This window comes from Hirundo rustica, chromosome 1 (assembly GCF_015227805.2).
Source record: "Hirundo rustica isolate bHirRus1 chromosome 1, bHirRus1.pri.v3, whole genome shotgun sequence".
In the NCBI taxonomy this organism is placed as follows: Eukaryota; Metazoa; Chordata; class Aves; order Passeriformes; family Hirundinidae; genus Hirundo; species Hirundo rustica.
Window position 1 is genome coordinate 42,990,416 of NC_053450.1, and position 13,367 is coordinate 43,003,782.

General features: G+C 39.9%; 1 protein-coding gene across 3 annotated transcripts in view; it reads right to left on the bottom strand.

The window, feature by feature from the left end:
* MAPRE2 (microtubule associated protein RP/EB family member 2) overlaps window positions 1-13,367 on the bottom strand; it is a 98,602-nt gene that overhangs the window by 27,819 nt on the left and 57,416 nt on the right. For 2 of the 3 annotated variants that reach the window (XM_040087864.2, XM_040087854.2), the window contains one exon: window positions 9,468-9,595. The exons of the other annotated variant lie outside the window; for it this stretch is intronic. In XM_040087864.2, coding sequence (XP_039943798.1) covers window positions 9,468-9,588 — 121 coding nt within the window. In that variant the 5' untranslated portion in view covers window positions 9,589-9,595. The remainder of the gene's footprint in view (window positions 1-9,467; window positions 9,596-13,367) is intronic. 3 annotated transcript variants of the gene reach the window in all.

A 13,367-nucleotide genomic window follows, 5' to 3' on the forward strand; every position in this document is an offset into this window, starting at 1 on the left:
ATATGGAACAGCACTTTAGGCCTATCCAGTGTACTACACAACTTGATGTTTCAACACAGGTGCAGGAGAAAGGAATCTTTTTAATGGAATACAAAGCGAACAACATTAGAGATAATGACCTTATGGCTTGTGACATACCTCTTGCATAATTTACACAAGCAAAAGAATTTTTATGCTACTGGATTTTATTCAGTGTTAAAAAACTTCCCTACATTTTCTGGAAAAAAAAAATTTAAAAAACCTCAACAATCCCCCCCACACCCCCAAAAAACCAACCAAACCACCCCTCCTCCCCAAACCCAAATCTTACCAAATGTGTCTAGCAAAGCTGAAAACACACTACCAGAGTAGCTCTCACAATAAATCCACCTCTCTGACTGAAAAACTTTTATATGCATAAACATGCATACGCACACACAAAAAGAAATAATTTGACATCTACTCAAATGAAAGATGAAAAGTACAGCTGGTGGCACTGCCGAAGAGGGATCAATGTTAAAAACCCCTAATCCTTTATTAGCTAACAAGCAATTTAGAATCACTGGCTAAAAATCCTTTTGTGTTTTGATCTAGAATATTGATGCAGCCATTAGTTACAGAAGATATTCACGGGCCAGACTCTGAAATGAGCCTGCAAACTGTGCTGAAATCACCCGCAGCGCTTGCTATTTTTAGCTCCATTAGTGAGCAGAACGAGCCCAGCAGCATCAGGGCTTTGCAGGTGTTTCCTGGGCTTCCCAGGCTTGGGGCAGAGCAGGCAGCAAGGGGAGGGAGGGCATTGCATCCACCAGGCTGGGCAAGCAGCTGCCAGAGGAGGGGAAGGGATGCTGGGGCAGAATTCAGACACAAGAGAACAAACCCAGAATTGAAAAGATGGTTATTTAAAGCTATTAAAAGGCAAGAATTTTGCCACATGCAGTGGTAAAGCTGAAAATTACTAACAAATTTATAAAAATTGAGTATCTTACAGCATTTTCAGAGTTGTAGACAATCTTTCACTAGTCCCTTGAAGTAAGCAATGATGAATTAAGTTTAGCTTTTGTCCCGTATGGCTTCCTCCCTGCTTCTGCGTTTCTTTCCCCAGACTGTCCATACTGACCTCATTATTAGAGATTTTTGGTTTTTCTCCTCTCCTTCACCATCTGGAGGCTGATGAATCCACAAATGCAATGAAGTATTTTCTTGATTATCAAAAATACTTCTGCTCCTGACTATTTAAATCAAAAGGAAATTAAAGGAGGTAACAATGAAGACAAGAGAATCCTGTTTGCAACCAGTTTTTGCCACTCAGTAAACTTTCTGGATTTGAGATTAGAGACCTGAAACCAAGATTAAATGCTCAGTTTTCTTTAGCACTGATGTTTAAATATTTATAAATTAAAAGGAAAACTTTATTTTCAAGCTAACTGCTTTTAATATACTATAGTTAGAACTTATTATGCTAATAAAATATTTAGTAGAAACACTATAAATATAAGCAAGTACTGCCAATTTGTGTGTGCCCTACATAAATTATGTCAGTGCTTCACATCTAATGTCAAAAGACTGTCCCTCACTGCTCCTCCCTGAATCCCTGCAGTGTGTGGGAGCAAGATCCCAGAAAACCATATAAAACCACACCAGCCAACATGGAAAACAAAGGGCCTGTGAAAAGACAGGACCTTGCTGGGGCAGGGGTGGGGCTGATCTCCTTTAATTCTGATACCCAAACCACAGCAAACAGAGCTAAGTGCTATGCTAGAAATTTGGTATGTATGTTCAATATTAGCTTTATTCTAAAACTGCATAGAAATCGAGTTTAAACCTTTCAATCAGGCCTCAGTTTGATTTTCATGCACTCAGGTTTTGAAAAATTCCATTTGGGAAAAAGGCTGACAGTGCCTTTTTTCTGTTAACAAAATTAGTTTGCTTGCTTTAATGAAATATTAGAAAATACAAAAACACAGATCCAGTCATGTTAGATACAAACTCCTTCAAATTATTCATTCCCTCCAAAACTGCAACCACCTGATCATGCATTTGGAAAATACAGGATGATTTGTGTATGAATTAGTCATCACTAATTCAGTTCACTATGGTTGCTTACACGGATGGAAAGCTGCACACACCCCATATTTCTGTTGCTGGGACAACAGCAACAATGAAGAAAAAAGCAGTGACTTGCAAGGAGCACGTGTGACTTAATAGTTCTCATAAGAAAGGGAGACAAAAACCCACAAATGCCAGCAATCATTGTTTACAGTACAGCAGCAATTAGGGCTAGTCTTTTACCCTAGGCTTTCTAGAATTGCTTCCTCAGCAGTGATGTTTAGGTAAGCACACAGCAGTAGGTTTTCAAGTCGGATATCAGAGTATAGATACTTCATTTAGATTTGAGTTACGGATGTTCTGTTATGCCATTCAAAGTTTGTGGGTTTTTTGTTTTGTTTGGTGTGGTGTTTTTTTTTTTTTTTTTTTTTTTTAACTGGGCAATGAAGATGGTGAAGGGTCTGGAGCACAACTCTTACTAGGAGCAGCTGCTGGACCTGCTGGGGTTATTTAGCCTGGAGAAAATTACGCTCGTGGGGGAACCTTCTCACTGTCTACAACTACCTGAAAGTAGGCTGTAGCCAGGTGGAGGTCAGCCTCTTCTCCCAAGCAACAGGCAATAGAACAAAAGGAAACAGCCTCAAGTTGTAGCAGGGGAGGTTTAGATTGGGTTTTTGAAAAAATTTCTTCCCAGAGAGGGTTGTCAGCATTGGAACAGGCTGCCCAGGGAAGGGCATCCCTTGGAGGTATTTAAAAATGATGTAGATGTGGCTCTTAGTGACACGGTTTAGTGGTGGACTTGGCAGCTGGACTCCACGATCTTCACAGTTTTTTCCAACATAAATCATTCTATGATTCCATGTCTGCAAGCATCATGTTGTGTTACATACAGCCACATCCTTAAGAAAGAGAACCCTTTAACTTGAGTGCTCCACTGGAGAGACCACAGTCTTCAAATCCCTGCTTGCATTTCCAGCAGCACGTATATGACCTAGTATGTAGGTCAACATAATCTTATTTCTCCAGTCAACACACTCTCCTCTCCCCACCCCTCTCCAGCACCTTTACCATGATTTAAGAAGTTTCAGCCCATTTCCCAGTGAATGTTCAAGAACACATCAATTTACCACCTACTTAGCTGTAGAGAAGCAAGCTTTTACGGGGCTGTGCACCAGGGAAGCCACTCTGGCCAAACTTCACTGTTCCCAGCAGCAGTCCTGGAAGGGCACTTAAAAAGCCCTAAAAGTGATGCAGATTATAGTGCAGCCCTGCACTCCTGCTCACAGTTGCATGAGCACAGCTGCCTCAAAGAGGGCAGGGTGAGTGCCTGCATACAGATGGGAGCTCGAAAAAGCAGTGCTGCCACCACAGGGAACAGCCTAAATGAACTATGTACCTCCTACCAGCCTTACCAATAGCCTCTGATATCACGTGCACCTAAATAATATCTGCTTCCAAATGCCCTGATCCACACAGGTAGGGCAGAATATCCACTTATCATTTTGAATAATGGCTATGGGAGAGAGGTGTCCTCTGTGTTAACTTGTATTCCCTTTTTCTTAAACATGTAAATCGTTAAGCTGCTCATCAATTATACACAACAGGGTTTTTAATACTTAAATTTTGGGCAATAATTTATTTTGGAATTCATCAATTTTTAAACAGGAAGATCAGAACAATTTCACAAAACACAGTTCCCTTTTAACCTAAAATAGCTGTGTAACTCATCATGCCTAAAAAAAGTACCACACAAAATCTAACAAGCTCTTTAAACCAGAGGGAAATCAAGCAACTGACTGCAAGTGAGTGCTGTGAGTAATTAAATAATTATTTTTAAAAAATAAAAACCTTGTTCAAGTTCTAGTCCTCCTGAATTCTTAATGAGTGACATTAAAAAAAAAAAAAAAAATTGGCTGGGAATCTCATGATACTGCTTTGCAAGCTTCCTCAGAAAGTTTTGGAAACAATTTAAATCCAATCATCAACATTCATTGCATCCCCCTAATCCTAAATATCACATGGAAGGCATTAGAGAGTCATTGACACCGAGTATGCTCTGTGTTGTATGACCTCAGGACAACATGCCAGTTCCTTGAAACATGCCTCGGTTACAGACTGCAAATGGGATCAAGCCATGTTTTAATCATGTTCCCAAGCTGGGCTAGAGACCCAACCCCAAGGCTGCCAACTGGGAAAAAACCAAAACCACCAACGTGGGAACGCTTTGGCTTCTCAGGCGCACTGGGTTGTAGAGGAATGTTGGCACCAAATGCTCCAATAGGGTCCTATAGCACAGATTTTAGTAATAAGCATGTAGGAAGTTAGAGGTTAATATAGGCATTGAGCAAAATACACTTTCTGAGACATGAAAACACAAATCCTACACAGCTAACCCCCAGAATAAACTGTGTTTGTGTGTATATTTACACAACTGACTTTCAAAAAAAAACCAGCCCTGCTCACCATTTCTCTGTCTGGCCAATACCCTTCTCCTCCAGCCCCCTCAAGCCTCCTCTGGTGGGATGGAGAGGAGAGGAGCCAGCTCCTTTGGAGCATAGCTCCAGAGGCAGCGTGCTCGGCACACCACTCCCTGCTGCTGCCCAGGGTCCTGAGGCTGAGGGGGCTGGAGACATGACGGCTGCCTTGCAAACAGGCAAGGGGCAGGTGTGCAGCACTCAGTCCCTGGAAGCAGAACACCACGGACACCCTGCACAAGCCGGGAAGCATCCTCCTCCCTTGCACAGCACCAGTCGCAAGGGACAACACAGCCCTTGCAGTGACGTTTTCTGTGAAGTTTTCCTCCAAACCCTGAGCCAGAGAAGCGACACAAAGTCAAACAAAGAATGACATCTCCCCTACTGTCACACTGCCTGCTCTCCTCCGACACCAGGGCGGCAGAGTGCCAACAAAATGTATATACGAAGGGACTACGTATTTCCACAGCAGGAGCACCAAGTAAGATATGTACAGGAGTCACCACATGAGAAATTCCCTCTGGCAACACCCAGGGCATCTGCAGAGAAAGCATCACAGTCTAAAATTTGAAAATGCCAAACCACATGCTTTCTTTATAATACAGCCATTTATTAAAAGCAAGGAAAAAAAACAACCCTGCATTCAAACCTTGATCCTTGCATACAAATCCTCAAAGACAGAAGGTCTGTATGCAGTGGGGGCCAGACAACTTGCAAGTTTATAACTCTACCGAGAATTTTCAAATGAAGAGTGTCGGGTGAGTCTGTATCTCCTTAATCTCACAAGATCACAGAAGTCAAATATTATACCTTGCTCCAGGCCACATTTTCCTTTCTATCCATTTACCATTTCCTTGACATTATATATCTTGTAGACATTGTGTTGTTTCTTTCTAATTCACATGCAAGCCTTCTATAGTCTCCTGCATGGTTCTTATTTTGAATATGCTCTTGTGTAACACTCTAACAGTCATGAAAAGCCCTGCAACACATACACTTGGTATTCCTTAGAGATGAGAAACAGCCTTAGTAAAGAAAATTCAGTTATAAGCTGCTTAGTCAGAATTCCTTCTAAGAAGTCACTGTGTACTCCTTTAAAAGACAGCATGACTCCGAAGAAACTGATGTTGTATTTCATATGAAACTTCTGTTCCCCAAACCTATGGGTTTTGCACATGGGGTCCTATGACATTACATCCTCTCAACTGTTCTCTGTTATATTTCACTGATGTATCAAATTAAATGCTCTCTCTAAAGAGAATGCCAATCTAAAGGTAAGGCACAATGCCTTCTATTAAAAGCATGGTTTATAAATTTCATGTTCAGGTAAAACAACTTTGCAGGAAATCAAACCCAGAGTCCAAAAACTGACAATATGACATATATCTAAAGCAAAAAGAATTGTATTTAGATGCTTGGAGAGATTTGCCCTGTTCAGTTGTCAAAACTAAATTACCAGAGGAGCTGCAGACTGAGTTAAGACTCTCCAGGGCTGCACCCATCCACAACCTGGCTTTCTTGGCACATCACTACCACAGCAGGCATTCATAAAGCTCAGGGGACACTGCACTCTGCTCGGCCTACTTAGCAGAGACACAAAACACATCTAAGACTCCCAAAGAATACAAATACTTTATGACTAAGCCATCCTCTTCCTTTGCTGCTCTTCATCCTAGCAGCTCTGTTGCTCTAAGTGGAAACTGAGAAACAGGCTGGTATTGCTACAGTATGTGTATTATCAAAGCCACTCCACAGCAATGAGGAAAAGGAGGTCTGATTGCTTTTTCTGTCATTGTAACTACAGTCACATTAAGCTTCAGATATGTTCTGAATAAAGCCTTTAGTAAAGGCAGAATGTCCCATTATTCCTTCTTGCTTAAGCTCCAAAAGCCAAAACTTATTGCTAGGCTGTCTGCAAAATGTGGGCACCGGTGTGGTCTCACAGCCAGGCGCTGAACACAAGCATATGCCATATCTAGGTTGCTCCTACCTCCTAAAAGTAACTCCTTTGAGCTTTCAATTCAGATATAAAATCCTCCCCACTTTCCCACTGTTTTTGGCCCTGCATTTAGCTTTTTCTGGCATTTTGATTGCTCCTTATTAACAGAAATGAACAAGAACTGAATAGTCATAAAACAGCATGACTAATCTTAATGCTTTTTTCTAAAAAAGAAGAAAATATCCATACAATTTTACAGTAGGTTATAAAAATTCAGTTACAGCAGCTCTGCAGATCCCTGTTAATGCTGTGAAATGCTTCATCGCAGTAAAGAGTTTCCCACATATTCCTTCCCTTTGAAGTCCTGGAGAAATACTCATATTTTATGGAAACGAGCATTAATCTGCATGAAAGCTGCCAATGGTTCAAGGGATGTCAGCCAAAGAATGCCAGAATGAATGTGTTAGATTGGCCATTCTCAAACTGCAGGCCATACCATGCTTGCTTGCTGGACTCTGCCTGCAGTTGGCTCATCACTTGTACCATGGATCCCTTAGTTTCTTTCTTGAAAGCTACACTAGAAATAGGCTAAATAAAATATATGTACATTAAATAAATTGCTTTGAGTTTACACAGTAAACTGTATTAAAGGCAGAAAGGTTCCCAAACCTGCTTGTCCATCTGTCTTCAATCCCTACACACGGATGCCTTGCACATGAGAAATGGACCATACAGTCTCAAATGGGAAGGGTCTATTAAGAGTAAGATTACTGTGCTCTAGTGTCTGCAATAATCTATCAGTGTTTAGGTTCACCAGTTCCAAGAGTAAAGTCCTCCCGAACACAGGAAGTACTGTGCTGGAATGCTTCTTTAGATAAGGAACTACTAAAGCCCCTTCTGGATTGTAAAGCACATGAATGTAAAAACAGGAATGCAGAAGCATCAAGTTCAGCTACCAAACCAAATGGGGAAGCTCAGATCAACGGCTCTCACCCCTAAAGACAAGCATGTGGAAGCATCAGCTAACAATAACAATCAATACAATCCAGGAAATTCTAATGGAAGAAAAGATTTAATTTTATACAGAATGGAGTAAGAGCTGTAATGAGACGACCCTTTTTCAGTTCTCCCCTTGAGGCGTGTCCCAAAATCGTCACTGCAGTTCACAGAAGACATTGCATAAGAAGCTGTGCAATGAAATGGGACAGTGGATTTGTGACAGTTCCCATGCTTTTGACCTCCTTGCCCCACCCAGCTGAAGTCTCTCTATCTGATCTTCTTACATAACTTTAACTCATTTTATTCTGCTTGGTTAATATTTTCTTAGATCACTTCTCCCCTGTTTTCAGAAAGGGTTCTGGTAAAGTTTTTTATGTCTTAGTTGGTTTTTTTTGGTTGCGTGGGTTTTTTTGTGTAAGCCTACACACATTTAACTTGATTGAGAACTCACATCAAAAGCTTCCTTTCAACTATTTATGAGCATTTAAATAGCTACACAGGAACAAGTCAATAACTTGTCTACTATGCTTCCTGTTTCAAACAATAGCAAACTTTGGGTATTTTCGGATGCAAACGTTCATTTTCTTCTATGCTTCTATCTCCTTCAGTGTGTGCACGCATGTATCTATCTGCATCTATCTATCTATAGCTACTCCCTGTGTGAAGTCTCTTTATATATACTGAAATAAAATACTTCCTGACATGTAAATATAACAACAGCTAGAGATAACACTTCAATTTCAATTTTAGTAACAGTTAAAAAATGTATTTCCCATGGCTTATGTCTTTAGTTGTTCAGTTTATATCAGTTGCTTACATTGACTTTACCCTGCACTATTTCAACCTCATTTTTATGATCGTTGTGCAAGGCTGCAAGTGTATGGAACTCTGCTTCTGCAGCTGAAAATTGTTTTTTTTTTAAATTTTGAAGAATAGGAGACTATCAGCCTCAAAGGATTACTTGTATGTTTCAGGGAACGTCTCTGAGACAGAAAATTTACCCAGAATGGTAGGTAAAATCAAATAAATATATGAATATAAGACCCCATTTATTCATTTTGTCTGGACCAAGAAATAGCTGATATCTGGTCATGTGGTTCCTCTTCCATGTGCTTTGAGAGTTGTTATCATAAGATAAGATAGTATCTTCATAAAATATTCTCAGCATGTTAGTTGCCTGGAAGTGGCAATCTAAGTTACATCTCCTCCACCACAAACTCCTCCTCCACTAAACATCTTCAAATTTAAAAATCACAATTGGAAATCAGAAAGAAGTAATTCCCTAAGGGTATGCATATTCACAGTGAAACATCAGCCTTTTTCACTGTCATTTCTAGCTAGCCACCATCTAGTTACAGACCCTATCGTTTAACACCTATCTTCTAGTTGCAACTGATTAACCAAAATGTCTGAAATATTCAAACTATTACCCTTTTTTCACGCTCATTACCAAACACACTTATAACAATAACTCAGATTTAAAGAGAAACAGGCAGATTTTGACAAAGTTCTAAAGCCTTCACAGCAGCTAAAGGCTCATTTCCTCAAATCCATGTTTTTTCTTCACTTACACTTGTGCTTCTTTCCTGCAAACATCAGCAGGGATTTGAGAAACCTCATCAGGAAGGAAAAGGAGCTGGATAATTTTGTTCATCTGGGGTCCCGGTTCTCTATTTGTCTCTTTCTCAGTTATGTCCACTCTCCCTTTAAAAAGATACCACCCTAGTGGTTTTAAAACAATGAAACTTATCACTGTATTCTTTGCTTGCTTAGCCAAGCTTTTTATTACTTCTATGTATCTCCTGCTACATTTGTCCCATTCACCTCTGCCTTTGTTATGCTTTCCCAAGGCACCTTATCTTCCCATGATTAACACAAACGTAAAAATGCTTCCTGTGCACATACATCAGTCTCTTTTCCCCGAGTAACTGGTTTATGTCAAAGTTAAAAGTTATCTATTTTCAACAAATCAGACTTTTAAAGTGGTTTTAAAATAAACATTTGTAGAGCATACTGTGCTTTCTTACCTGAACAGAGTTGTTCAACTTTTGTGTAGTTTAAAGCTAATATATCATTAACCCATGCAATGATGTCATGTCTGCTCATAGTCTCCTGGGTTATAGAGGTAGAGTACACGTTGACCGCCATTCCCCAACTAGGAAAAAAAAAGAGAGACAAAAATATTTTTGACATTTTGGTAATTGTTCTCTGAATACTATGAATATACGCTTCCTGTTCAAAACAAGGAAAGAAAACTCAAACCCCTCTCTTATTTATTGAGAAAGGAGGTGTAGTTTTTATTCTTTGATAACACGTAACCTCCTCAATGCCCTCTGGGAATCTATGAACATATTTCTCTGGCTGTCACTGTGAACTTTAAGAACATACAAACCTACTGTATTCTGCTTCATGCCAATAAGGTAGGAAAAAAACCCAGAATCAGACCCAAAGATACATAGACAGGATCAGAGACCCAAGACTTTGTCACACTGTGCTGCTCCAATACAGCAATCTGACATCTGTCAGTTTTTTGCCACTGCAGGATGACCAGGCTCCCTAAACCAACATTTAATTTTAGATAACTTCTAAATGATGAAGTAGCTGTTCTACTTACTGAAATACTGATTTCTTACTGGGACAGGGGCCTTTTGGAATATTAATTCAGTTCCTAACAGTCACAGAGTGAATATCAGATAATCTCTGTTATCAATCTACCAATGTCTATCCTGAAAGCAACTGAGACTTGCACCCTCAGCTGCCTGGTTGGAAGGCTGCTGTGAAGCCCGATTCTTCTCTAACATTAGGAATATTTCCTCTCTGCTTAAACCCATTTGTTCTTCTGCCAACATAATCCTCCAGCCCTAATGGTTTTTTCTTCCCCAGAGCAGATTTCCAAATGCTTTAGAGACAGCACTCAGTGTCTGTCCCAATGCCCAGGTAGTCTAGATTAAACAAATCAATGTGAGTCTCTTATATCAAGTCAGACATTCACTGACTGGTCATGCCAGCAGTCCTTCTTGAATAGACAGCTTCAAACAGTGTTCAGATAACATTTCACCGAGACCTTTGCAAATGACACTCTGTGCTTCAAGGTTTTACAGTTACATCACCTTAGATAGATTATTTCAGTTAGCAAAAGTCCCTTCCTGGAAGCTGGCAACTCATAATAGCTTTTATCACATTCCCATGTACACAGACCAGAAACACATACTACTGAACTTTGCTCCCTGTTATCCTCCCTAGTCACATCTTTCTGCTGCAAAACGTTGCAAAGAGAAAAGATGAGCACATTCAAGTTTATCTCATCAGTAGTTTCAAAGAGCAGAATCAAGTTCATAGAGACAGTAAGTAATGTTCCCATGATAATGGACTTCAGAAAGTCCACTAGAAGCAATCCAAGCATGTGGTGTCTCAGAAATGACCAAAGAGTAAAAGTTGAATGATTATTCTTGGTTTGCTGGGGACTGTACACCTTCATCTCTAGTGGCACCCTGTAGCTAACACTTATCGATCTAGCTTTGGTGCCAGTCCTGCCATCTCAGCTTCGGACCTCAACCTTCTCAAGTCAATGCAAGAGAGCAGGATCACCTCTGTACGATCTGAGGTCTGCACAGACTATTTCCATTGAGAATTTGAAGTGATGTAACCCTTTGAAGCCTGACAGTCAATTCTGCAGGGAACACAAAGACTGCAGATTAATTCCACCCATAGTTACGTGCGCTAACTAGGTGGGGCAACCTAGGTAGAATGTGTGGGAAAAACCTACCAGCACAAAACTTGATTTGGAACCATGTAAGTGTGTAAGTACATAACACAGAGAAGAAATTTAAATACAAGATTACGAAGTTCATAATACAGGCCACTTTCTAGGAAACAAATCTCACAAACAGAAGGTTGTTCAAGTTGTTCCCATCTACTGACATTAAGATGGAAGACATAAAACCCTCAAATTTGTTTTATGAGGAATTAAAAAAAAAAAATGAGAGAGAAAGAAAATAGGGTCGAAAAATTCATGCTCCAATAGTCAGGCAACCACTGGCAGAAATTCTTTAGGAACCAGGCTGCCTCCCTACATGCTTCTGAACAGGCAGCTCTGGAGCACGGAAAAAAATCAGCCTGTGTTCAGTCTGCTCTGCTCTTCCCGCGGGCTCGCATGCAGCACAGCCAGCTGTGTGAACACAGCCCTGTATTCACTGCAAGAGTTAGCAAAGGTCGCTTTCTTGGCATGCACTAAGTACTCGGATTGAATCAAGTGCTAGGAACAAAGTTTTAGAAACAGGGAGTGCCCTTTTACTCTTAAAACTACACCACAATGGCTAACCATGAAAGCTTAGCTTCAACATCAGGATGGAAGGCACTGAGCAGGCAAACAACCCCTTTGATACTAATGGCATCTGAAGTTTGAAACACATGGGTTTTATTATTTTTATATATTTATGATTATAATTTTATTTTGTAATAGTCATTATTTAATATTAAATTAATGTGTTATTGTTTTATTTATATTTAACTAGTATAATCAATATTTTTATTTTACTATATTTATATTATTTTTATATAGATAAAAACTAACAGAGAGATATTACCGCTGTCACTATTAAACTAGCACGCTAAATACTGTACGTAAGACCAGCTGAAATAACAGCTTAATAATGAATTTAATATTCACTTAGAATTGGGAACAGTGAGCTTAACACTAATCCAACAGTTCTATACAGAGGAGTCCACTGAATTCTACAGCAACTAAAGATATTTAGATGAGAACATTTGAAGTAAAGCTACTCTGATCTGTAATTGCCACTACTTCAAGAACATTTTATTTGGCCTCTGAGGCCAGGCAGAGCTCAGAAAAACCATCAGCTACCACTTGTGAAAAGGGAAAGTTCACTTTGTTAAAAAGATCAAGAAAATGCACACACACAGAAAGGAAGCAGAACTTCCTTCATCACCTTTTTCCACAAAGAACTGCAAAGAGAAATACCCATCCTTCTGCAACCCACAAGGGAGCAAACAACTTCCTCTGCTGCATTGCATGGGGTGGGGAATTCTACTGCAGGAAACACTGAGTAAATGAATAACCTTGAGATTTACAATGCTACCCTGAAGGATACCTGTGATACAACTTATGCTGTATCTGCAAATGAATTATTATGGTCTAAGGGTCAAACAAACATTTGGATTATTTACTAGAGACAAGTTCAAGCTATTAGAGACAATAGCTTCAGATTGTACACAATTGTGCACGGCAGTGTGTGAGTACAATTGCAAGCAAAGGCAAAATGAATCAGAATTTCTATTAAAAAACTCAGCAACTTGCCACTGCCATTCATTCTTAAGTGCTTTGTTGACATATTTGTGAATATCCCACAGCTGCTTCTCTTGCAAGAGTTCACCCTGTCTTTGCATCTCTACTTCCCCCCGCTCCTACTGGTTATGTTCTAAATACACTCAGCTGGGAAAGGTTTCCTTTACAGTAAGCAAGTTCTGCTTTGGTGTTTAGACACACACATATCCTGTTTGCCACAAAGAGTGACCTTAAACAAAATAAAAAAGAAGGAAAAAACCCCAAACCAACAAGCAGGTGTAGGTAGTGGCAGCTACCATGCTCAGCAACATTCAAGAACTTCTGCGCTCAACATCTACAGCTGGGCTGTGTTTTTTCTGCAGGACTGAGTTCTCAAAGTGCTGAAGTACTTTGAAAAATGTGATCCATCTTCAAAACACATTAATAAACATGTGTAAAGTGATGCAAGAGAACAGCTGGACAGGTGGAGACACACAGGCCATACTCTGAACAGCCAAGCAGCTAACAACTTGATTTCATGTTGTAATACGCTGCTTCTTTCCAATAACATTATTTACATTTTCAGCTTGTTAGGCTTTCGCTTGTTTACACTGAAGGCTCTGAATCATAAGATTGCAATGAG